The sequence below is a fragment of the Phaenicophaeus curvirostris genome, chromosome 8 (genome assembly GCF_032191515.1).
Source record: "Phaenicophaeus curvirostris isolate KB17595 chromosome 8, BPBGC_Pcur_1.0, whole genome shotgun sequence".
NCBI lineage: Eukaryota > Metazoa > Chordata > Aves > Cuculiformes > Cuculidae > Phaenicophaeus > Phaenicophaeus curvirostris.
The window spans coordinates 2,692,442-2,719,103 of NC_091399.1; the positions used below are offsets into that span (position 1 = coordinate 2,692,442).

Here is a 26,662-nt window from a genome sequence, read left to right on the forward strand (position 1 = left end):
GCAAGGATTTTTCAAACCTCATTTGAATTTCTGTTGGATTTTATACTCTATAGAAAGACTGCATCTCTCTTGCAGCCTCAACCTTCTCACAAACAGTTATATTACCTTTATTTAATTCACCGGCAAACAAAAATGTGAATGTAACATTTCCATTTAACTCAAGAAACAGTTTGCACAATAGGACTCTCAAATGTAAGGAAGATAAAGCAATTAATTTTAAACTAGCAGTAAATGGAGAAGTCTTGGTACATTATGACAAGCAAGAGGCATGTAAGTCAGCTCAGGATCTAACAAAGCCATTGAGGAGAAATGTTAGAGGGCAATAAAACCCTGTTCTAGAAGGAAAAGACACTCCTGACTTATTCACTGTGTGGTGGATGGAATTTCATTGTTTGTCTAATAAATGAGAAATTGCCTGCAAGTTTTCTCTGGGATAATTTATGAAGATGTATGACTTGGACTGCATGAAGGTCAATATTTAAAACACTAGACATTAGAAGTGCTGACCCAAAAAAGTGAATGGCAGGAAATGCTATTTATTCTACAGAAAAATGATTCCAGAGCAGTTTAATCTTTCTGAATTAATAGTGACTGCCTTGGACACTTCACTGCACACTTTTGTACCTACATTTGGATCAAGAACCACGGACTATCTCACTGACTCCAGCTCTTGCTCATTAACAGCCAGTCTTGAAGAATGATCCTCCCAAACCGCCTGACCGCTGCAGGAGAACAGTCAGCTGAGCTGACAGCATTTCCTCCCAGGGCCAGGACTGAGTCAGTCATGCACCCAAGGGCACAGCTGAGGTTCTGACTATTCAGGGCCATTAAAGACAGCACTTCTAAAATACAAGATGGGATGTTGGGTTTCCTGGTGACTCCTTGGATATAAGCGCAAATCCTCAGGAAGCGTAAGTAGTCACAGCTTCTCAGGTGTCAGCGACCATCGACCTGAAGTGCTGATCTGCCCCAAGTATTTAGAGCTAATTTTCTGACTGGCTCCATCTCCATTTCTGTAACTAAATAGTTCAGCAGGGCCTGCTGTGGACTGGCACATGCTTACATGGCCAGTGGGTTTGGCTGCATTTCAGTGACAGATGGCAGAATTAAGAACAGATAAAATGTCCATCTTTTACAAACTCAGTAGGAATTGCATGAGTTTCCTACACAGACTCAACATCCATACTGGACATGCACAAAATGTAAAGTATGCATTAGGTCAACTTCTCTAAGATTCATTATGAAAAAAACTAACCTTGTTTATCATCCTCTGACACGCTGTCACTTTCATCTTTCTCACTGTCAGAGGCCCGCGTTGCCTTCTGTGATAAGTTACTCTCCTTTCCGTAGTCTAAATCAAGGTTTTTATCATCTGAAGATGACCTTGAAACTCCATTCATCTGCTCGCCAGTTTGTTCCTCATCACCTTCATCTGCTTCAAAATCTTCCTCATACTCTAAAATAAAACAATCATTCTGTGAGACAGGAAATGGAATTCACAACTAATGAAGTTCTCTTTAAGCAAACAGAAGTTAGCTTCAGTAATCTCCTTTTGCCTTTGCATTTGCTCTTTTTAAAGGCATTAGAGAATCTAAGACTACAGATAGGAATCATAGGAGCACACTATCATCAAAGAAGTATCATGTTCTTCACAGACAGAGTAGCAAAAATGTAATAAAGTTACTGAATGATGCACCAAGTATGATTAACACATTAAAAACAAAACAAACAAAATCAGTAGCCACTGAAAGGATCAGAAAAATTAAGAGCTGGGCAAAGTCAAAAGTAAAATGCAAGATATTTTCATTACAGCAGAAAAATCTGTTGTGATAAAAAAAAATACAAGTAACGGAGAAAGCTGGAGAAAGCTAACATACTGTAGCACAAAGTAAGATAAATGTGGATTGACATGGCTAATTAGTAACAAAGTGGCTTACAAACTAAATGAATTAATTAAATCCAGCCAAAGGCTTCTGCAGAGGAATAGTCTGTTATCACATTACTCTAATCTCCTCACTCAGGTCCCAAGTGAAATCCTAAAACAAATGACGCTACCGCAGAATTAGCATTCTTACATCAACAAGGTCTAGATTTCATTCCAAGCTACCAGCCTGATGAGTTGTAATGTTTGATAGATGACTTTGCTCAGATCTACAGGTAAAGACTTTCTTCACGCATACGCATAAAAGAATCTTTCTCTTTCCAGCCAAGGCTGCACTGTTTGAAATCTCAGGCACCAGCAGACACAGGGATGTCAGTGATTTCCACTTAAAATTCAGTCATTCCATGGCTACAGTGAGCTCACCGCACATAGAGCAGCGAGGCCACAAAGCTAAATTGTGAGGGAGAGCTGCCACTGCTGACACACCAGCTGTCCCTCAGGGCCATCATTTCTCACCTTTCCGATTTTATTGCTCATCTCTTTTTCTTCCCATCAATGCTTCTCAAGTACTGAAGTGACAGAATGCCAAGGACAGAAATGAAGAGTATCTGATGCAGAACCAATTAGGCAAATAAACAATTACCCAGACAGTGAGAATTAAGGGAATAAGGAGATTCATTTTCTGTATAAAAAATCATTTGAGATTCCAACTGCGTTGTTGGAACTGAGGCCTCCTTAGGTACCTGTCAGAAAGGTGCCCACCTCCTGGAAGGAAAAAGGCGTGATTAATCACAAACACACATCCACAGGGATTAATGAGGAAGCTAAGCAGTAGCACTGCAGAATTACAAAAGTAAAAATAGGAATAGGAAGTAAAAATTAAAATCTCTCTCTAAATTTTACTTTCTCTGAAAAAGGCATTATAATAAGGAGCAAGTCAAGGCACAGCCTGAGCTCACCAACTCTCCCACAGGGGCAGGCAGAGTTGGAGGCAGCCTGCTGGCTACAGCGACTGGCCTGAGGTGGCACTGGGAAATGGCACATCCTGAGCATGCAGCTGGACCTGCCATGCATCATTTTTATATCACAAATATTTTATACCACAAATATCTTTGTTTGCCACAAGAAACAGTCCTGGACAAACTTCAGCAAGGGCAGCCTCTCTCCAGTCTTTTTTTTTGTTTTAAATCTCTGTCAACTGAAACAAGATGGGATTCAGGCAAAAAGGGCAAGGTCAGCCAGTTACAACAGGCAATGGGAGCACTCAGTAAAGGGAAAGGACGATAGCCCCAGCAGGGCCAGAGCAGAGAACACAAGAAAGGCAAGCGGTAGACCTGAAGAAGGAACAAATGCTCAGATAAGGAAGCTGGAGGCTTGGGCAAGTGTCAGGTAAATGGTGCTTGGGGCAGTGCAGTGGAGAAAGGACTTGTAAGAGGCTTAGGTGAACAAAGCATTGCACTCCCACTGGCAACAGGAGAAAAGACCAAAATAGTTCATCTGGAGTTAAATCTTGCTGATTTTTTGATGCTATGTGCTCTTCCCACTTTCCCTCCCCTTCTACACCCAGTATTCAGCCTCCTCCCCTTCACAGTTTGTCACTCCCATCCATTTCGCATCAGGCAGCAGGAGATTTTCTACCTCCTGCCCCTATGGTCACGCTCTTCTCTCCATTCATCTTATGCTGATGCCCTGTCTCCCTTAGGAGCTCACCTCAGAATCACACCCAGTCCCTTTTCTTCCTTCTTCTCTACTTCTCCTCCACCTGCTGCTGTCGTCCTTCTTCACTGCTGTCCCTCCACTGTGCCCCATGTGCCCCGTGTTCCTCCTGCCTTCCCACCTACCTCAGGCTCCTCTTTCAGCCTCTCAGACCCTCCTTACTCATTTTCTTAGCTCTTGCAAAACCCTCTCATCCTTTTGCTTGGCCAAAAGGAGTCCCACCGATTTTTTTGCCCCGACACTACCATCACCACATTTCTCGCACATGAGATGTCCTAAGAGAGGATGTTCCAGGTGGAGTTGGAGGCCCACAATCCCATCCCTTCTCCAGAACCATCCTCTCCCATTTTTCATCCTCTTCTTTTGTTTTTGAATACCGTACCATATTTCCCGGTGTCTTCCTGACTATCTTCACTCTCATAACCACATATTTTCTCTTCTTCCTTTCTGTACTCATGTCTGGTCTCCATTTTGTCCTCACTAGTTTCCACACTCTCTTCATAACATGGTGAGATGACTAACACTGAATCTTTGCTTGATTTCTGCTCGATACTGCTTTCACTTGGCTCACTCTGCACTTCATCTCTCCAGGAATCTACATGCTTTTCCTCATTGTTCTCCATCTTTGTCTTGGGAGGGGATGGCTTTTTGTCCAGACCCATTGCAAAAATGCACCTATTAAAAAAAAACAAGGAGAACTGGGAAGTATCACATTTTTCTTCCTGTGAACAATGGAAGGGCAGCAGACACAGCTGTTTAGCTCTTTATCAGAAGTAAAACCAGATATTTATCTGCCTTTGCATTGCCACTCAGATAACAGGGTTACTGATAATGGCTTATTTGGAGAAGGACCCTAAAGTCCTCAAGTGCTCCACAAACATAGAGGCAGCTCCTCCTTTAAGGAGAGTAACATTATCTGCACTTAAAGGCAACAATTGAAACATAAACAGATTAAAATTGAAATTATCAAAACTGTCCATTAATCTCAAGCTACACCAAACATGATCTGTGAAGATATAATCGCGGAGAAAGGCAGAAGAGCTCATATAAGAGGCAGGTTTGCTCCAAATCCTGCTGTAACATCAAGTAAAGCAATAACTCAGGTTTTGTGGCCAACACTTGTTGGTTCTTTTGTTTTTAATTTCTCTAATAACTGTTGGGGGGAATGGGAGATTGAAATTGAATTCTTTTCAGTTTCTCTTCTGTTTTTCCTACCTAACAGAAATGTAAACAGCTAGAAAACAAAGCATTTGAATGGCCTTTTGAGAGTGTTCCTCTTCTATAACCTGGAGTCACAACTTATACAGTCAGGAGGCTCATGTAAGAGGCCAGAGTTCCTACTCCTGATTCACTTTACCTGCAAATGCCAAGAGCCACCCCCTAAGCCCTGCAAGCATCAGGATGCTATCAAAACTGCTTTTTTATGTAAGGCTTCATTGCAATTACCCTCATGTTCCAGCTGTTCACAAACTACAGTGAAATTCACAACAATCAGTCTAGAAATCCTTTCAGTTTGTGGGCATGAAATGTAAACGTGACAATGTGACAATTTCTGATAAAGGTCCTACCTTTCAATTATGTGTTCGTGGTATTTTTTTCAGGGACCTTTGAGATAGTGAAGCACTTTTACTGTAGAGAAATGCTGGACCCAGGCAGCAAAAAACTCTCTGTGCAAGGATCACAGCATCAGCATAGAAATCACTGCAGTGTCCCCTCTTTGTGAATCAAAGCCTTAACCCAACAGGGAAAATCAACTAGGATCTTTACTGAGAATCAGAGTGGGTATTTAACATGTGGATGTGGTCCAACACGCAAAATAGGAGTCAAACATAACTGCGTCAAAATAATTGCCATTTATGGAGAGTATCTGGTTAATGGAGATGATTTTTAGTCACCAGGCAAGGTTGGCTGGACTGGCAAGAAACAGGAAAACTGAGATATCACTAAGATTAAGAGGGGAAAAAGAACAGAAACTGAGGATGACTCAGGAAGATATTAATTCCTGGAAGATTATATTCATTACGAAAATTCACTTCAAGTCTCTCTAGAAATCACAGAGAAGCTGAGATTTGGGCATTTCCTAAACTCTTTTGGTACTATATCCGTTCTGAATGCAGATACTTTTCACTACTTTGAACATACTAAGGAATTCACTTAAAGAAACCATGTTCAGTGTTAGATTGGAGTGGATAAAGCATGGTACAATAAAGCAGATTTTTTTTTCTTGGAATTGAGTCCTTATCCAGAAAACATAGTATAGCTCTATGGATGGTCTCTTCTTCCAACTGGTTGTTGCTCTTTTAAAAATTACTTACGAAAAGAACGAAAAAGTTTAAAAATCACCCATGTGTGCAGAAGTTTACTTGTCTAGCATGGCTTAACAATCTCAGGATTTTATTAAATGTAAGGTTTCTTGGCAAAATAACAGACGTTTCTCAAAGCATGGACTTCTGCCCCAAACCAAGAACCTTCTACACAGATTTGTTGTCTGAAACCTGGCTAACATTCAACACTATCTTATTCAGCAGCCAGGGGTATTACAGCAGAATCCCACCTTAGAGGCAGAGCTGTTTAAAAAGAAATTATCCTGTTCTCACAATCACAAAGAAAACCCTGAAGACTACAGTTAACTCAGCAGTACTCCTAATATTTATTCCACTATCACTTCCACCAGAAACACACAAGCATACCACCCACAGCGACTCCTCCACACTGGACTGCAGAGAAAGTGCTAACTGCCTCCTGACAAGCTGACAGAACCAGTGCAAACACTGTCCACTGCTCGGCGTGCTCAACAGAGAGACTGACGAGGCAGCACAAAGAATCATAGAATCATAGAATGACCGGGTTGGAAAAGACCCACTGGATCACTGAGTCCAGCCATTGCTATCAATCACTAAACCATGCCCCTCAGCACCTCGTCTACCCGTGCCTTAAACACCACCAGGGAAGGTGACTCAACCACCTCCCTGGGCAGCCTGTTCCAGTGCCCAACGACCCTTTCTGTAAAGAATTTTTTCCTAATGTCCAGCCTAAACCTCCCCTGGTGGAGCTTGAGGTCATTTCCTCTTGTACTCCCCTGTCACTTGGGAGAAGAGGCCAGCACCCTCCTCTCCACAACCTCTTCAAAGGTAGCTGACCTCGATGGCATCCTTGGATGTGGGACTCTGAGGAATAAGCTCAATTCTGCACATTTCTTAGGGAGCCGAAAAACAGACCAGGTTCTATAGAGCTGCGGAGTGCCAGAAAGATTAAAACAGAAGAAACAAGTGATAAACTCTCTAAAAACTGGGCTGTTCAGTCCTTGTGAGCAAAGCATACTCATCTCCATACCTGTAGCAAGGAGAAGCTCCTTCCACATTGAGAAAACCAAAGTGTCCACGTCTGCCTCCCAGCCTGGTATTCTTGTGATGTTTGTATTCACAGCAACAGCTCAACCTGTCCACTTGCATTCCATTGAGGAAAAAGGTGAGGCTGAATGGGAAACCATGGTGCCTTTTCGAGACGAACTGGAAAGTCTCTGTAATCACAGAAAGGAAACGGATCAAAGGAAAAGGCAGTGCCTTTCTATCAGCCAGTTGCAATCGTTGTGTCTCATCTGCATCACCACCAAAGTGTCCAGCACTCTGAGGTCAGGTACATGGTTCACAGGTGTATTAATTAGCTGATAAGACTCTACTTCCTCCCCACACAGCAGCCTTGTCTCTTCGCTGTCGAGGAGTACCAAGATGGACACCCCTGCGACAAGCAAATACATCATCAATTTGGCCACTCAGTGCTTCAGCAGAACCAAAACCAGAGCCTCCTGTCTCAAAAAAATTAACTGTCACATGGTTTACGAGAGGTTAAATTACGCACAGAAAGTTTAGGATTCCTGGTGTGTGCCTGGAGCTGTTTCAGCTGCTCTGCAGAGGCACCGTTCAGCATCCAGGCCTGAAGGGCACTGAGGCTGCTACCCAGACCCGTGCTGGGGAGAGTGGGTTGTACTTCCTTCACCCACAAGTCAGAGTATCCTTCCTAACTGACCCGAGCACATTCCAGCAGGAAGGAAGCCCCACCGTACTCCAGCAGTTTCCCTAGCAGGTGTGAATGGGTCTGGGGACAACAGGATCACACACAAAGAACACCTTCCAGACAGCTGCAATGAATGCCTCTCTGTGGGCACACTGCAGTGCACCCATAACCTCAGGGTATATAGGGAAGTGCAGGGATCTCTGCACCATCTTTCCATAACAAGTGAAAACACAAATCCACACACAGTGTGTCCTGTGAGCAGGAATGAGTAGTATGGTCTGTGAAATCAGTCTTTTTCCTCTAGGCCATTTCCTCTTCCCAATTTCCCAGAACACAGTTCACCTTTCACTGATGTGATGGAATAGCAGTGGCATAAAATAAATGGGAACTGGGCTCCCACTATGCACTTTTCCTTCTGCAGCAATAAGCAACACACATTGATGCACTATTGCAAGTCAGAAACAAAGAACCCCTATTTAAGGACAGTTTACTGATACAACTGCTTTATTAATCACACATCTCTGTACAAAACTAGTCAAATCTACAGCATTTTATTAAATCAGTTCTCTAAATTCATTCTTTTGTTATTTGAAAAAGTAATCGTAACATCATTTTCAGTCATGAAACAGTAGATAAGGTTTAGTCTGGAGGCACATGTCTTGACTGAGCTCAGCTGAAATCATTTCAGTATCACATCAACATTTTAGCCAATAAAGAAGATGTTACTAGAGTCAATACAAACTCTTTGACTCTTTATCCTTACCTCCTTCCAACAGCTTGCCTTTGTAGACACAAAGGTTTTGTCCTCCACAATGCTGCTGATGGACTTCAATTTCATCTCTGTAGTTGGTACTGTCATAACGTAAATGCAAACCTTTTCCTAGGAAGATCATGGTAACAAATGCGTTGCTGTGTAACAAGGGCTTAGGGAATCCTCCAGAATTCTGCAGCAGAAAATACACAAAAAGTGCATTTGGCTTCCAGTTCTAATAAAAGGTGAACTCAAAGACCACATATATGTGGAATGCACTTGAGGCTTCCAGCCCTTTAAGACAGGCTTAGAGGTGTTTAAATTGGGAAGAGTTTTGTAACATGCAGAAGGGCAATAAAATATTTTTAATTGAAAAGCCATTGCATTGAATTTCCCAGAATGGCAGGGACCAAGTTTGATTGTCTCTCCCAGTCCTGGGTTCCTACAATTTCCTTGCAGCAGTCAAGACTGGCTGGAGTGTAACAGAAGAAGTTTTTACACACTCACAGCATTTCCCCCATCCTGCTGAAGTTCTGGCACCAGATACAGTCAGAGGCAGGATCTTGACTAAGACAGAAGGATTGACTAAGACAGAAGGATTGACTAAGACAGAAGGATTGACTAAGAGAGAAGGCCATAAGTAAGAGTTCCTACGCCTTTTTGTTCAAGCACCTTTTTAGCCCCAGCTGATGAAAAACACCCAATGGTTTAGTATACAGAGAAAAGGGTGGCAGCTATGCATTTTAAAAGTTGTAATTTTTTTTTCTTTCAAAAATTCAGGGAATCTTTATGCAAACTAGATAGCCACATCTTTCAGCTTTAGGCAAATACACCCACAGGGAAGGTAACGTAACAATAAACAGAGAAGCAGACAGGAATAACTCACCTTTGGTAAAAGCTGCCCTGTGACATTTGCCGCAGTGGTGGGATGAAATAATCTGCCTCTGAGCATCCTAGTTCTTACTGCTCTCACTGCATTTACACTATTGTCTCCCTTTTGCAGAGGGGGAGGTGGCACTGGTATCATATGATTTTTGATGACTGGGAGTTGATACGGGGATATACCAGTTACATATTCCACTGAATTCCTAAGTCTTAACTCACTCCTCTCCCCCTGCAAAAACATGTTAACCAGGTTAAGTAGGTGACACAAAAAATAGCTACCAAGCATATTGAACTACTCATGGTTTGACTGCTCTTTACAATTAGTAACACTCATACCTCTAGAACAATTTCCGCACTTGGTGCTTGCCATTACCTTGTTTATGTCATTAAATTGTTTATGTTACCTTGTCATTGCCTTGTTTATGAAAACATTTATAGGCTAAACCTCTTCGTTTTAATTTGCAAAGCAACGGACAGGCGGCTTGAAAATGTGGCCCTTAGAGATCTAGACAACATCATTGTTAAACACATACTACTCGTAACCATGCAGAGTTCTGCTTCCAGGCAGGCACAATACTGCACAACCCCACAGCACTGCTGCATTCTTTCAGATGGCAAGCAAATTCCAAAGCAGTCAGCCAGAATCTTCCAACAGTAACATTATTTGGCACCAATTATACAAGAAGTTGTTCAAAACGCTTCTTTGCCTTTGTAGCAGAGGTTTAGTCCTCCTTCTGAATGAATTGCAAACAGAGGACCAAGGCCCTGAAAAGCAAAACATCTCTAGAGAATAAATTCTGCAAACATTGCGTGCTCTGGATCCGAGTTCTGCATCATCTTCATGCTTTATGACCGATTTAGCTGTTTTGTCCGTTGTGAGCATTAAAGAAACAATGCAAATCACCCATAATTATAGAAGACATAGAAAGTGTCAGCAAATTCTTGGAGGGAAGATCATGACCATCATAATATGGAACAGATGCACAGCAGCACAAAGTTGTTCATGCATTTTCTGCCTGTCAGTGGTCACAGATCCAACATCCTCCATTCCCATGGAACTCCTATCATACAGTCAATTACATAATGCTTTTCCTAGAAGAGAAGACAAGTCCAAATCTCACCTGAAAGTAACTGAATGCATATTAAGATCATGCTTGGCTACACCAAAAAGCTCTCATTCTCTGAACCCGCTAGTGTGATTTAGCAGTAGTAATGGTAAAAAAAGAAAGATGTTTTTGGCTACTTTTCAGCTGTAGATGAAGATGAAATCTTGTAAGACTGTGTGAAAATATTCCTGAATTATTGATCTTACCCAGATGGCTGCTTCCCTCTTTACATAAAAGAAAACCTATGTAGAGGTAGAAAAATTTGCACACAGAGAGATTTTAGACTATAAAAGACAAGTCACCACATTTTTCCGGGCTGTGATGAAAAACTGGGCATTAGACCACTAAGACAATGTCTTGAAAATTAAACAGAGATCAAAAAGGAGCATTTAAATAAAAGCTGGTAAATATTTGGAAGGCGTGTTGCCTGCAGTATGCAGTTCTGGGAACTGCAGTACTAAAGCACTATTATAAAACTCTCCATGAATCTGCATTACCTCCAGAATGAAATCCAGCCTCACCCCACTGGCAAACTGCTGATCAGGCTCAAGTGTGTGGTGCTTTTGTTTAGCGCTTGAAGCCTTTGGCGCAGACCCTATGGCAGCAGAGCTACAAACTGGCGGGAGGCGAAGAGGTTGTAGCGTATTTCCTGGAGCTGTGTTTGGTCGCCAAGAAGTCTAAAAAGGAAAAAGAAAACAGCTACAAAATCTCAGTGGATCATTTCTAGTGCAGTGTAGAATCTTAAAATAAAAAATAGCACTGGTCAATATATTTGGAAGTGATGAGTGACTCTCAGGTATCCTGGGGAAACAAAATTTCCTGGACTGCCTCCAAAGAGCCAGACCACTTTAGGCATCTCTAACTGAGTATCCACAAACTGGAGCATCCAAAAGAATTCTTGGCCATAAATAGTTTTTGCTACTGTCTCTTCACAGTGCAGCCTTGAAGCAAATGTAATGAACTGAAAGGAACTGTAGCAGCATGCTGTTTCGGTGGCTTCACCACATGGACATTCAGACACTACACCACCAAAGCACGACTGTTCAATGCTGAACACTTTTCTGACTTTTTATTTTATCTTTTCCTTGTATACTCTTCAGAATACCGCATTGAAATGTTAAACACCTCCCCCCTCCCCAAAAAAAAAACTGTTTAACTGAGTTAAGTCACCATCTTGGAAAAGGCAAACTCCTTGGCTTGGTGTTGATGAGAAGGATGTTCACCATGATCATCAACTACAGCCCTACGTGCCCTCTGTGTGGGATGGAGAGGAGAAGGTCACTCAGGACTGAACAACTTTCTTCAGTCCGCACCAACTATCATTATAGAAATGGAGAACCAGATAAAACTGTGCTATATAGTTGACCTTGGACTTCAGTATCATTCTTTTTCAACAGTATATTAACATTCCTTCTCTTCCCATCAACAGAGTAAGAAATTTCTGAGCCAGCACTCCAAAGCATGGCCTTCTGGAATGAACTTTAGTCTTACTTCGCCCCTTCAACTCTGTTCTCTAAAAATCCTCCCTTGCTTTCAGGGTTTTATAACATGTGTAAGCTTGTCTGCAGCCACAGTATTCATTGACAATACTTATGGTAAGGATACCAGCCTAGCCTTGGGTGACGAGGCAGACAAAAAGGAAATATTAAAGTAGATTTATCACAAAGCAAAGCCATTTTTCTCTAGGTTCTGATTTGACACTCTTGCAACCTCAGCTTCTGGAGATTTCTTTTTAACTACACAACCCTGCAAAAAGGAAATCAGCCTTGAGTGGGGCAAGACAAAGCCTTCATGTAGAACAATCAGGGTGATCATTGCTTTACACTAGGCATAGATGTCATAGGTGTACGTACACACTTTTGGCTGTGCATGCTTACATTATAGCGTATAGAGCATTTGGTGAAACTCACCAGTTGTGACTGACCAGATGGTTCTCCCACCACAAAACGATGGGGCCTATAATGATTTCGTGGACCGAGTGGTGGATGTGGGGTGTACACAGAGCTAGCACCTTCCACTGATTTTCCAGATTTTTCCACCTAAAAGAACAGAAATGTATGTCTCTGAGGTGCTAAATATCCTTAACAGCAATGTCTGAGCTTGCCTTCCCTCTGTCTTTCATCAGACAGCTATGATAATCAAATTGCCCAGATCCAATTGAACACCTGCTTAAGGAATGAGAGAGAGATGAGGGAAAAGACTTCTTCCAGTCTCTGATTGATTCCCCTGCAGCCTTCTACAGCTGCACATCTCCCCAAGTTCAATTCCTCTGCCTATTTCTGTAGATCTCCCATTTCTTGATTTAGTCAAAGGCCTTTTTCTTTTCAAAATCTGACTGCATCTGCCATTTCCTTGCTCTGACAGTGCCCCTCCCTGCCTTTTCTTCTCAAGAGCTCCACACTGGGCTGATTACCCTCCTGGACATAGATAGCTACATTTCTTATCCTCCCTTGCCCAGTCATCAGGTTTTCTCCTTTCCTTTCAGATTAGCTACTCAACCAATTTCACTGAATGTATGAAGGGAGAATTAAATTACAATACTAATTGCAGACAGGTTCCTGTGTCCTAGCGTGGCATCACAGCAAAGACACAGATCGTATATCTGCAGGCGTCTCCTTTACACTTCTCACTGAAGGAAGCAGTTTTGCTTTATGTTCCAAAAGTACCCAACTCCAGAATCCCTTAATAGGGTGCCTTGGTCACTGCTTACACAGTGGCAACTTTCTACCAGCAGGAGTTCAGTCAGTAAATAATGCTTTTGCAATTATCATAGTGAGCAGTGGTTTTCATTAAAATCTCCTCCTTTCTTTACCTGATTAATTGCTCACAAACGCATTATTAAAATGAAAAAGATTCAAAACTGTTCTTTAACTGCTCAAAGAAGCAGCTAGCTTCTCAGCGCATGCTTCTCAATGCAGGCTCTAACGAAGAGATAGGATGTTGAGGACATGTCAGCCAAAATGACAACTTTTCCCATACGCGTCCAAGTGACTTCATAGGGAGAACCATTGACTTCTCTGGGATTTCCACTACTGTAACAACTACAGGATCAAGCTCTACCCACACAACACCAAACTCTTTTCATTAGTTACATGCTGGTTCAGATAAACATCGTGAGGAGAGGCAAACGACTGAAAATTTGAATGCAGTGCTCAGCAGCAGTCAGAAGTGGATAGTCGCTAGAAATACAAGAAGAACTTCAACAAGTATCTTAAATTATTCATCCAGTTCTGGTTCCCTATTTCAGAACAGAAATAGTAGAACTAAACAAGGTAAAAAAGATGGTAACAGTAATGAGAAGCCTGGAATGGCTCATGTATGAAAGATTCAACAGACTGAGGGTCTTCAGCTTGGGAAAATGAGAAGGAATATGAAAAACGCATGTAAAATCACAAATGTCTTGGAAAAGGGGAATAGTTATTAATTTTTTTCATAATGAGAACAATGGAGCATCAAACAGAATTATCAGACAGCAGATACATTAATTATTGTGCAGAAATTCAAGGAAGTACCATTTTATTCAACTTGCAATTAAATTCCACAACTAAGAATACTGCAGAACCAAAATAATAAGTTGATTCAAAGGGAATCATGTTTAGGAATGGGAGCTCCTGAGCTGTTCGATAGAGGAAGAAGATGTAACCTGGGGCAGGATCATCCTCTACTTGCTTGTTCCTTGTACTTTTTCCATAAACCACAGAGACAGGATGCTTGATTCAATGAATTGTTGGCCTGACTCAGGGCTGTTATTTAGCACAGGGCAAAACTAGCAAGTCCCATCAGTACTCAATAGCGTTCAAGCCTTACCTTGATTTTCTGCACCCTCACCTTCTTCACAGAATTTTCAAGTTTCCTTTTCATTTCCAGCTCGTGATGACGCTATCAATGTCAGAGAAAGAAATCTCATTAACAGACATTATGAGATGTCAGTGAATGTAAGAGCATTTGCTTCTGTTCTGCTTATCACTCACCTGCTCCCTGGCCATTACCCTCATTTTGCCCAGCTATGAAACTACTACTGACTCAATCCATTTGCATTACATCCGTGTGTATTAATATCAGAAAGGGAACAACTGAGCATTTGTAAAGTTGTAGGGACCAGCTGCACTCTTGATACGTAGTGGGGATGTGACCAAATCTTGTACTCAGGTAACATATACAACCATGTTCAAATTATTTTGGTTTTATTAGAATTTTTTAAGCAAACTAGCCTGTGACTATCACCCCAGAATCTGACAACTGCCAGCATGCATTAAGTGAGCCAAGATAGTGTCTGTTCTAATGGCAGTATGGTTTAACAGCTAGAGGCCAGTGGAGGTTCCATGTGGGGGACGCCAAGTACAAAGATTGTCCCTCTTCCCAGCAGGAGATACATTTTCAGGAGAGCATGAGAGCACAGCTACAGAAAACAGACTGGTATGAGATAATAGCCACTGTCTGTCTGCTGGGAAGTATTTGAAAAGGCTTACAGATCCCTAGTAAATGCATACCTCCATATCAAGGATCTTCTGAAATATGGCCTGAGCCAGGCACTCCTCTGCGTATCTTTGCCGATCCTTCCTCTGAACATTTTGCCGGTATTCTTTATCAGATATTATTCTTCCACTCCTTGAGATCTGTGGTAAACAAATATAAAGTGACTAAAAAGAAGAGACAACAGACCAAAGTATGTTTTCAAACAGAGTAGCACCTCTGCTTTCTGTCGTGGTGCTGGAGCTCACCTTCCCAGCACAAAACTGTAGTTTCTTTGACTGCATGGACCCCACCAGCCAAACGAGCAGGAGAGAAGCAGTCATGTTTTCTAACAACTGAGGGCTCAGCCTTACTCTTCACGGGCCATCGCCCAAGTCAGTGAAGGGTAATTAAACACTCGCCTTCCTACTGTGTGAGGGTTGCATCTGCCTGTGCTAACCAGCGTCACACCTAGGAGTGCATAGGTATTTTTAAAAATATTCAGCACATTCACCTTTACCAAATCCTTCAGTTTTCCATTAAACACTTTTGAAAAATAACATTGAAGCTATTTAAACTGCTAATAGAGTCAAAGATGCTTAGATCTCACAGTTTAAAAAAAAAAACCAAGAGAATCAATATGAGTCTGTATATTTGCAAACTGAAAGATCTTGCAGAGAAAAACTCCAGTAAGCAAAACGAAATACAGACCAAAAAACATAAAACATTCTAAATTTATCAAAACACCTCCATGAAAGATCTTCTTCTGCCTGGATGTGAAATGCAAGCAGATTGACAAGCATTCTCACATCACCAGAACAGTACAGTAATACAGTGCCACATGTAACTTCTTACTGGAAATGCATTTACTGAGCAGAAGCTCAGGGCTAAGCCAAAGCTCTCCAATGTTTAGATACATCATCAATCCATGTCAGCCACTCTTCGCAGTTTCAGGCAGACAGGCATTATGACTGCTGCATTACAGACTGCAGTGGAAGCATAAGCTTGATATTCCATGGAGTATGGCCTCCATACTGACTCTTAGCACATTCCTTCTTGTGTGGAATCATCGTTCACCAGCAGCCCCCATGGCACCACTTTCAGAGCCCCAGGTGGCCCTTGGACCTTGTCATCCTGAAACACGCTCAGTGTCAGGTGAAGCATTTCCTCAGCTGCAACTACTGTCTTCAAAACTGCTTAGCACACAGAGCTAAGCTCCGAGCTCTGGCTTTCTGTCATTCGGATTTCAGTAATGCAGCCTTAGGCAGAAACGGTGTGACCAGCAGGTCCAGGGAGGTTATTCTCCCTCTGTAGTCAGTGCTGTTGAGACCGCTTCTCGAATCCTGTGTTCAGTTCTGGGCCCCTCTCCACAAGAAGGATGTTGAGGCTCTGGAGCAAGTCCAGAGAAGAGTAACGAAGCCGGTGAAGGGGCTGGAGAACAAGACTTACGAGGAGCGGCTGAGAGAGCTGGGCTTGTTTAGCCTGGAGAAGAGGAGGCTGAGGGGAGACCTCATTGCTCTCTACAACTACCTGAAAGGAGGTTGTAGAGAGGTGGGTGATGGCCTCTTCTCCCAAGTGACAGGGAACAGGGTGAGACAGAATGGCCTCAAGCTCTGCTAGGGGAGGTTCAGGCTGCACATCAAAAATTTTTTTCATGGAAAGGGTCATTGGGCACTGGCAGAGGCTGCCCAGGGAGGTTTTTGAGTCACCATCCCTGGAGGTGTTTAAAAGACAGCTGGATGAGGTGTTGAGGGCATGGTTTAGTGACTGATGGGAACGGTTGGACTCAACGATCCTGTGGGTCTTTTCCAACCTAGCGATTCTGTTATCTAGATGACCTACGGTAGGTAATAATGCAGCAGAAAATGCCTGGATTAAACAAACCTGCCCTCAGTCTCAGTGTGATCGCATGGCTGTGATCTGGCACAGCACGACTTCACATTTGGCTAGCTGGTCAACTCCTCACCAACACATACCTCTAACAAACAAACAACAAATCCATTAGTGGTTTGATTTGTCCACTATTAGAGGAAACAAAGAACTCTCCTCTTTTTTTTTCTCAGAAAAGGAAACTTTTCAGTCTCACCAGTCCTGATCTCAGAAGATGTCGTCTTATCCTGGCATTGCTGAAATATCCAACCAGGTGTTTGTCTGTAAGGCTATTGTAGGTTCCAATAAATCTGAAATAAAATCAATATAGATACATGTAATCCCTTTGATAGTCAAATTATTACAGCTTAAGTTATACATACTTACCCAATAGTTTGCTGCACAAAATGCTATCTTGATGAATCAAGCCCAACATTTTGTCACATAAATGCTAATTAGACTATGTAAAAGCAAGATCTTACTTACAGCAGTTCAGCATTGACCAGCATCCCACCACTGAGGCACAGGGTCCAAGAAAGCCCAGCTCTGAAAGTCTCCTCCAAGACCGACTCTCACAACAGCCTCCTCAGGTGACCTTCACCAGGCCATCACCATATCATACAACATCTGGAGCTGGATTACTGGCATGGACTCCAGCTCCCTTGCTACCCAGCCATGGGCTTTGTCAGAAGTGCAGTACATGGTACATCTCCAGGGAGGGGGATGTCCCATAACTCCTGCACCACTGCACTGCCCTACCACGCGCCTCATGCTCCCCTTCCTCCTCCCGCCTCCCAACTCGTGGTAGGCATGGCAGTGATAGAGCTTCTGGCAGCTTGCGCAAAGACCTATAATAATAACTTGGCTTGGGAGGGACCTCCAGAAGCCACCTAATCCAGATCCCAGCTCCAGACAGATCACTTATTCAACTTTATCTCTACAAAAGAATTTTCCTGCAGTCTTCATAGCCAGCTCTGAGCCATTATTGTCTGGTCTCTAACACCAAAAAAATTGCTTTCTTCCGTCTACTCAGGTTAACAGAAACTGCTAGCACCAAAATATATTTTCAAGACAGAACACTGTTTCCATATTATTTTCACTGGCTTGAAAGTTAGCAGACATGTTATTAACTGGGATGCAAATTCTGCTCTGATGAAGGGACTATTTATTTGTGTTTTCAGCCAAAGCCTCCTTCTGTACCCACATTTCCATCCTTTTATTTTAACAGCAATTTCCCCTTCTTTAATGTTCCCTCCATCAGAGGGAGTGTACATCAAATTTGCCACTTTGAACACCTATACAGAAAACTAAGTTGCTTCAATTTCAGATGTCAAAAAATAGGCTTAAATATAACCTTCTGTTTTGAACAATTTTCTCAATTGGGATTCAGCTACGTATCTGTTACAATGTTGTCTGGCTAACCACTAATTTGCTCATGAACAAAAAAGCCTGCCTCAAAAAGCATTTCTCCATTTGGCCTTTACACAAATAGAACTCACAAACAACTCAGGAAAACCAATCTACAACAGCAACATTAGGAACCATCCTAAACCATTTCAGGGACCATTTATGTGAACACAACAGCGACTCCAGGCTACTATTTAAACAGACAGACAAGAATGTTTATCCCTCAAACATATTGATAAATTCAATTGCACAAAACTTGTGCAGGGCAAGATTCATAACTTCCATGGTATTTACAGGCCAGGAAGCCTACGGTACGGCATTACGGTTTTGCTGGCTGGCCCCACATGGCTATAGTTTGAAGTGCAACTTGCATTGATGAGAACAATTTTGCTCTCTAAATACAGTTACTGTGTTACATTTTTACATTTTTACATTTACTTTATTACATTTTACCAAAAATCAGCAGATCTGCTCTGTGTAACCTATTTCCTCAAACTCAATAAAATCCAAACATGCTCTGCAGGAAAGCAAAGAGTTCGTGCCAAAGTTGGGGCAGCAAGCAGACTCCTGTGTCTGCAGGAATCCCATCACTATTGCTCCAGCACTCAGCCAGCTACCACCTCTTCACCACCTCGGCCTTTCTGTGGAGAGCACGCTTTGCACTGGCAGGACCGAAGAAAGTCCCCCTCCAGACCCAGGTGTCAGAAAAGAGGCAAGTGATGAAGGATCTCTCTTGAGAACCCAGGTCTTCCTGGGTTAGAAAGCACAGACACCGGGCAACCCATCGCTCAGTTCGGTACCAGCCTGCACGGCTCAGAGCCAAGGACCCAAGGCTTTTGCCACACCATGCTCTCAAGATTTTAACGAGACTGACTAGCCAGTAGCACAACAGCTCTGAAGGGCTGCTCAGTCTAAAAGAGTCCTGGGACTAGGCAGTCGTAGCAGCCAGCGTGGCTGGGCTACACTACCTGCTGCCAATCTTTGCCCCTCAAAAGACCCCTCATGTTATGCAAAAGTCCTTTTCTGTATTTGGAGCAATAAACATGGGTCCAATATGAAATGCAAGAACCTCTCGAGTATTTTCCAGTTCCCATGCTAAAATACTCAAGATTGTCTTTAATGCATACACTGAGTAATCCAAAGTGAACAAACTGCATCTCTCTTCTCTTTATTGGTGAAAATCCGCCAAATCAACAAACATAGAGACCCTGATCATGTAGGTTGTCAGAGTAAGGCCCTCCCCAGCTCCACACAAGAAATGCCTTGCACCTCTGGAATGCCAACAGAGCTACAACTTCCTAGCTGCCAAAGATCAGAGCTTCAAAAAATTGAACCCAAGATATGAGAGTTAAACACAAAACCAGAAGCATCCGTAACTAGCAGATACCTTTTTTAAGAGTTCTTAGCACAACCTTATCGTACGTCACCCTCTGGAAAGAGGACAAACAACGAAATACATTTCAGTCAGCTGAAGTTTTTAATAGTCTAGATCCATTCACGTTGTTAAATGCACACACACAGCCACACATTGCATAGTGTTCAGCCTGACCTTCAGGCTCTCTGGGCAGGAAATATTTTAATTACACAACAAGAGATTGATCTCTCTGGTTTTCTTTGGCTTTAAATTTAAATGCCACTGTACCTCTCTTGCCTGTCTTTCAATGGGACGATTCATGAAAAATGTCTATTATTAGGCCAGGGCACCACACACAACAGCATGTTCAGGGGAAGAAAGAACAATTTGATTAAAAAAAAATTAAGAAAAAGCAAGGAGATCATGAATTTACAGGAATTTTATCTGGGGTTTCACAATAATCGCCCAAGTAGCCTGCCAACAATAAATTAAACTTTAAACAAACAATTTAGCTTACCCTGTTATGCACGTTGATCAAATACCGGCACTATAGCAACTGTTCTACATTACTTTTTAAAACCATTAGCATTTGAAACCACCAGATTACATCAATTATGCTAAATGTTGACTTACAGTACGCCCTGGCAGTTGCATACAGAGGCAGAGGAGAAACTCAATCCAACTCCTCTTCATTTACTCCCTTCCATCTAATATTTCATGGACCATGTAACTAGTCAAAACACAATTCCCACCTGAGCACGGTGACACAGCAACTTTAGTTTCAAAGACAACTCTGCACACGTTTTCTCATTTAAATTATGAACAGGCTGGTCTTTAAAAATGCTGAATTAAACTCAAAGTTCAGAGAGTATTGGGGAAAACGAGGAAATGTTTTGGGCCTGAAACAAAACCCGTGAAACCACTGGAAAGAATGGAAGGGCATCCACTAGGCTTTGGCAGAGCCTGACTTCCCAGAGACACCCAAGCTCTCTGCCCAGGTGAATGCCTCAGTTGCCTAGAAGAGCAGCACAAGCAGAGCCTCACTGAACACCCGGGCACCGGCTCAAGCTTGGGTTCAAACTGTGTGCAGAAGCAGCATCTAGCCCTGCAAGTCTGTGCCCACTAGCAGCTGCTGCCCAGTTCCTGCTCATGCTGACTGACTGGTTCATCCTCCCCTGTCAGACTTTAGGCAAGTGCAGCCGGAGCGGGCCATGCTGACACCTGTCCCAAGTCCCTCTGGAGCATCCCACTGACACCAAAGAGTTAGACCGACTCGGCACTCCAGAGGATGAGGTGCAGGTGCAATTCCCAGCCCAAGGGCAGCCACAGCGAGTTACCAAACCAGGTAACTTCCTTTCCCCAGGCACCAAGGAAGTCTACCAAATACCATCATGCGCATGGAGCACATGTTCTCTCTGGACACCCTGAAGAACTTAGTACATGAAGGGAGTTCCCCACCCGCTGGCACAAGGAGGGGACCCTGGGAGGCAGATGCATCCCATTCCCAGGTCTGTCTCTGCTTTATGTGGGCATCTTGACCTCCCACCCTTTGAGACCAGCAGCATGCCAGGTGCTCACTCACCCTTCGGTACCATCTGCGCTCCTAGGTAACACCTTAACTGCCTGTTCATGAAAACAAACTGCTGTTGCTAGAGACAACTCTGCTTTTCTCCCAAAAGTAATAAATTAATAAAGCCAAGTACAAGGACACAAATTAACACACAGAATGGATGCACAAACCAAAAAAGCCACAATTTGTTCTGCTTTAAAAGAATGTATTGAGGGCCAAAGTAAAACAATTATCAGCCCAAAGCCCCGCAGAAGGAATTACGTCTGCAGTGGCAGGGAGTCCAGCTGTGCAGATGACTAAGTACACAAAACAAAAAATACACCAGAGCCAGTGACTAGGATTTTAGTAAATTAAGGAAGTGTCCACTTAGAACTCTGTATTATACCAGATTTTCATTGCATTATCATTACCATTACTATTTATTAACAGTATCTGGTTTTGATCAGCTTACAGCGCAACGCACTGCGTGCAGAGCTTGTGCTGTGTATCAAAAGGATCTTTAAAACCACTCTTATTCATTTGAAAGGACTAAGTCACAGTAGGCATCCAGCATCAATTTTGTAAAGCACATGTTCACAGTTAATAATTTACAGTGCAATTAAATCAGTGACCGTTCACCAAAGAAATAATCCAAGAGAGCATCAAAGCTCTAGTTATTGATCGGTAGAGTCACAGGGAATTACAGCTCCCATGTTTTACATGATCACTGGAGTTCGTTGCTCCTTCAATCAAGCAAAGAGTCCTGCCCTAATGGAGACCATTCCTTGCTTTAACAAGCTAATGGATCTGGCATTGTTTCTGCTGGGGACATAAACAAGAAAGGCTCAGCCAGCCTCCAGACAGAACAAATTCAAACACAGACTGTCAGTTAAGAACCCCACAAGGCAAGGCCCCTGCCCAACATGTTCCATTTGGGAGCAAAGACTTCTCCCAGGAGACTTTCCAGACACCTGGCCACTGCCTGCAATACCCTCCCTAAGGAAACTCTTGAGCCACCGTTAAGTACATCCCATTTCAAAAAACAATGCCGTCAGGGTCTCCACAGAGGAAAGCAGATGGTGGCAAAGTGATTTTCTGCAGGACTGGAATATGACATGAAGTCCTGAAGGTCAGGACATTGTGAATTTTAGCTGGGAATAGCCCAACAGGCACATGTGGGCCTAAGAATCCAAAGACGGCATAGTTCCATCACAGAGGATGGGATTTTGCCATCAACCCACCAGTACAGGCATTTAGAAGACAACTGCTGGCATTGCCACACAACTCAACATAAATGCTTGTTCCGTTTGGTGCCTCCAAGCTTGAGCCAAGTGAATACGGCCAGTGACTACACTGCACTTGGATTCCTCTCTCTGTGAAAGAGGACCAGAAGATGAAAAGCCAGGAAAACAATCCCCAGTCTCCGCAAAAAGAGGATCTTGCTTTGTAGGGTGGCAGGGTTGTAACACTTGCGAACTGACTTTTCCAACTACAGCCTTAGGCCGTGGCCCTTTTCAAAATATGGGGAGCTGCTGCTGTGCAGCTGGGTCACTGGCAGACCCTCAGCTGCACCACCTTTGGACTTGAGGCACAGCTCTGGCTTCTGTGTTTTTTGATTTCAACCTCTGCTGCTGTGCTTATAAGAATAAGAAGCCACGCTGGAACCCAGCTACTGAACCAAACTTCATTGAAGTCAGTAGATGACTTGAAATCTGGATGGGGCTGTGCAGTCTAATGATAATTAATTGCATTATTTCAAGCTCACAAAACCCTGAAGCCCAGGTACAATCTTCCTCAGGTGATAACAAGGAAGGGGAAGGTCACAGTCTCTCCAAACCACACTGCATCTCTGCTTAAATAGTTGCACGTCCCCTCCAGCCTTGGCCAGCTGATCTCAATGAGACTACCAGTTGTTTGCCTCATGGACACACAGGCTACATTCACCTTTCACTTTTGTTTCAAAAGCTTCAAGCGGCTCTCTTTACTCTTTGCCTAACCTGAACTATTTCATGGCCAAACCACTGAAGATTCTTTGGCCAGATACTCCGTGAAAATTACTTTATTTTATGAATACTTTGCCCCAGGGCATGGTCAATGACCTCAAAGGAGCCAGAGATCTAACAAGCAGACAGAAATGAGCTTACTCTGCCTGCACCCAAAGGCAGTCACAAAGCTCTGGAACACAGACAGTGGCTCGCCCAGCACTGCCCAAAGGCTACGCAGGACCCTTAGGAAGTTTAACATGGCCAGGTGAAAGTCCTACACCCAGGAACGAACAACCCTGTGCTACAAACAGCACAAGCTGGAGACAGACAGGCTGGACGTAGCTCTACTGGAAAGGATCAGCCCGTCCTGGGGACACAAGCTGGATGAGGTGAGTCAGCCACAGCACCGGGCAGCGAGGACGGCCAGCAGCATCCTGAGCTGAAATAAGAGGAGCACAGCTGGCAGGAGGGAAGCGATTGTCCCCTTTCCGTGTCACCCACTAGACCCCATGTGCGTGGCTGCATCCAGGTTTGGGCCCTAGTGCACAGGAGCCGTGGATGCACTGAAGTGAGCTCAAGGAGGCCACCAGGATGGTGGAGCTGGAGCACACGCCCTGTGAGGAGAGGCTGAAGGAGGAGAGGCTGCGCAGCCGGAGCAGGGGTCAGTCTGAATGAAGCAACTTGGTCTGATGTCAGCTGACCCCATGAGCAGACCAGACAAGAGACCTTCCTTGTCTTTTGCAGAGTGAATTATTTTGTGATCCTATGGCTCATTTGACTGCTGTACTAAGCTAGCACTATTGAACGGCTCCCAGAGTGAGGAGCAGAGGCAAACCCCACATGTGGTGGCCTCTCCACTTCAGCAAGGTCTTTGCAAGTCACAGCTCTGCAATTTCCAGTGTTTTCCCTGTAAGGTAGAGATTGGAGCTGTTCCTCAATACATCTGTGAAATAAATGCCATCGGCCACGGCAGAACTGTTTCCCCAAAACTGTTCTAACAAACTATCATCCCGACTCCAAAAGTGCCTTTCACGGTAACTAGAGGGAAACAATCTTCCAAGAATAAGGTTTTAAGTATTTTGTTTGGAGTCCTATATATTTCTGCATACAAGAAACACACTTTTTTCCAAAAGCTTTTATACAAGCAAATCTTTCTACAGGTTCCAATCTTGAGCACAACTTGGCATGGAAACGGGAGCCAAAAGGCTCTTGTTCTGCTACCGATTTGTGACACGGCCGGGAGCAAGGGACTCGGTCGGTTCTTTACCCAGAGCATCGCTCAGCATACAGGACGTGCCAAATCACGTTACAGAGACGGGGACGTGCACAGGTCCTCAGGATCTGTAATTCGTGCCGCCTCGGGGCCGTGTGGATGCTCTGAACGTTCCAGCCCGCGGCTGCGAAGCCAGACACCGAGGAGGGGCACACCTGCCGCCAGCCCCTTCACGGACGGAGGGGATACAACGAATTCTCGGGGTCTTGGCCGGCGCTTTCGTTGTGAGGGGACAGGCGGCGCATCCCCCCCGCGCTGGACGCAGCGACACGGCGGTCCCCGAGTTCCCAAGGCTCGGAGCGGCGCGGCTCTACGCGGAGCCAGCCCCCGGCTGCACCCCCACCCTCCTTCCCCCCCAGGCTCTCGCTCCGCGTCCCGACAGAACCGGGCAAGCACGGCCCGGCCCCCGCTCCACTCACCCCGTCTGCGGAGCTCCCATCGCGGCGGCTCCCAGCGGCGCTATTGGCCGCGTCCCGAGCGTCGCTAGGACACAGCGGGGAGGGGCGGGGTTGCCAGGGCCGCCCCCCAACCCCCCGGCGGCGGCCGCCTGTGACGCCGACCCCGAGCTGGCAGGAGACGCTGCAACGGGCTCTTCCCCTGCAGTACCAGCGAGCTGCCAGGGTAAAGGAAGAGAAAGGCAAGGAGAAGGGAAGGATGAAGAAGGCCTTTGGATACAATACAGGCCTGTGAACTTAAAAACACAGTGGGAGATGAGAGGATGCTCGATTGTTTCAAATCATAGACTCATAGAATCACCGCGCTGGAAAAGACCCACCGGATCGTTGAGTCCAACCATTCCCGTCAATCACCAAATCATGCCCCTCAGCACCTCATCCACCCATCTTCTAAACACCTCCAGGGAAGGTGACTCAACCCCCTCCCTGGGCAGCCTCTGCCAGTGCCCAATGACCCTTTCTGTGAATTTTTTTTCCTAATGTCCAACCTTAAACCTCCCCTGGTGCAGCTTGAGGCCATTCTGTCTCATCCTGTCCCCTGTCACTTGGGAGAAGAGGCCAGCACCCTCCTCTCTTCCTTTCAGGTAGTTGGAGAGAGCAATGAGGTCTCCCCTCAGCCTCCTCTTCTCCAGGCTAAACAAGCCCAGCTCTCTCAGCCGCTCCTCATAAGGCCTGTTCTCCAGCCCCCTCACCAGATTAGTTGCTCAAATATCCATCCACATTTCCATTCTCTCAGCACAAATGACAGGAAAGCTCCAAAGGGTGCATTTCAGTGGCCTCCAGCTTGACTCTGATACAGGAGATATCATCATCCTTCCCCGCTCCTGTTGTTCCTCTGCATCACAGCGGTTCCTCTCAAGGCTGCAGCACAACTGAACTGAGAAGGCGAGGAAGAGCAGGGCCAGCCCTCCCTTGCTGATGAACCAGCTCCAAAACATTGAAGGACTTCAGCTGTCCTTCAATGGTCCTCTGTGCCATGATCCACCCACATGGAATACTGAATTGTCTCTTGTAAAAGAAGCAACTATCAAGAACATCAACATCTTCCAGACTTTTTTATCTTCCCAACCCTGCAATTAAAGTCTCATTAATTTATTGTATCCTGCTGGAACACACCAAGGCGGCAGGAACACATGCAGGGAACCACTCGGTTACAACGGAGAGGGGATACTTTTGAAGCACCATTTATTTTGGGCACAATGATATTAACGAACCACAGCTGCAATTCCATCCCTCTGTCTTTCAGAACTACACGTACCTGCCCTTTCCAGATGCTGCCATGGCTACACATGGCACACACAGATACACAGATAACATGTGGCAAGCGTGGAACCCCAAGCCCTGCCTGTCTGTGCGAAGTTGAGCACAACAGTGAGAGCCGGTGTAGCCTCTCCCACCACTCACAGCCCCATCACAGAGAGCACCAGCATTCGCTGATTCAGACCCCTCCTCTGATTAAACTCAAAACCAGCCAACCTGACAGAATTATTCTGCCTAGTTTGTTTGTCTGCTATCCTTTTCCTCCATACTCTCCGCTCTGTGGAGGGGATGGCACGTTCTAAAAAGAGAGCTGGACCAAGGGCTCTCTAGGATGACAGACTCTCCAGATGGGTGCCCTGACAGACCAGACGCAGCTGAAGGATTAGACAGAAATGTGACAAGCAACGTCTCCAAGAAGCTCAGCTGCAGCAGTTCCCAAGCCAAAGTGGTTCCCCCTCCAGTGACAAGAGTGTTCTGCTAACAACGAACACAGCACGGAACATCCATGGACACTTTCAACCGTTCCCCCTGGCAGATTACAGTGAGAGCGGGTTTGCACTGAAATGCGAGGCTGGGGCTACTGGAACTAAGTTGTGGGCAAGCCCCGGCCCCCTCACCTTCAGCATGACAAGATCTCACAGCGCTGCACCTCCACCTACAGCCGCAGCCCAGGCTCATGTCTGCCACAGCACTGACAACACTGC

The 26,662-nt window shown here is 44.5% G+C and overlaps 1 protein-coding gene across 1 annotated transcript in view; it reads right to left on the reverse strand.

Moving 5' to 3' along the window:
• The window catches only part of LOC138723186 (glutamate-rich protein 3-like), a 36,549-nt gene extending 11,843 nt beyond the window's left edge, over positions 1 to 24,706 (reverse strand). Inside the window, exons 1-11 of the mRNA XM_069862102.1 lie at positions 24,663 to 24,706; positions 16,893 to 16,986; positions 14,845 to 14,970; positions 14,162 to 14,233; positions 12,265 to 12,393; positions 11,525 to 11,608; positions 9,250 to 9,477; positions 8,376 to 8,556; positions 6,932 to 7,118; positions 3,981 to 4,273; positions 1,256 to 1,456 (exon numbers count right to left, since the gene is read on the reverse strand). Of these exons, the coding sequence (XP_069718203.1) occupies positions 1,256 to 1,456; positions 3,981 to 4,273; positions 6,932 to 7,118; positions 8,376 to 8,556; positions 9,250 to 9,477; positions 11,525 to 11,608; positions 12,265 to 12,393; positions 14,162 to 14,233; positions 14,845 to 14,970; positions 16,893 to 16,986; positions 24,663 to 24,682 (1,615 nt within the window). The 5' untranslated portion in view covers positions 24,683 to 24,706. The remainder of the gene's footprint in view (positions 1 to 1,255; positions 1,457 to 3,980; positions 4,274 to 6,931; positions 7,119 to 8,375; positions 8,557 to 9,249; positions 9,478 to 11,524; positions 11,609 to 12,264; positions 12,394 to 14,161; positions 14,234 to 14,844; positions 14,971 to 16,892; positions 16,987 to 24,662) is intronic.
• Between the last annotated feature and the right edge of the window lie 1,956 nt (positions 24,707 to 26,662).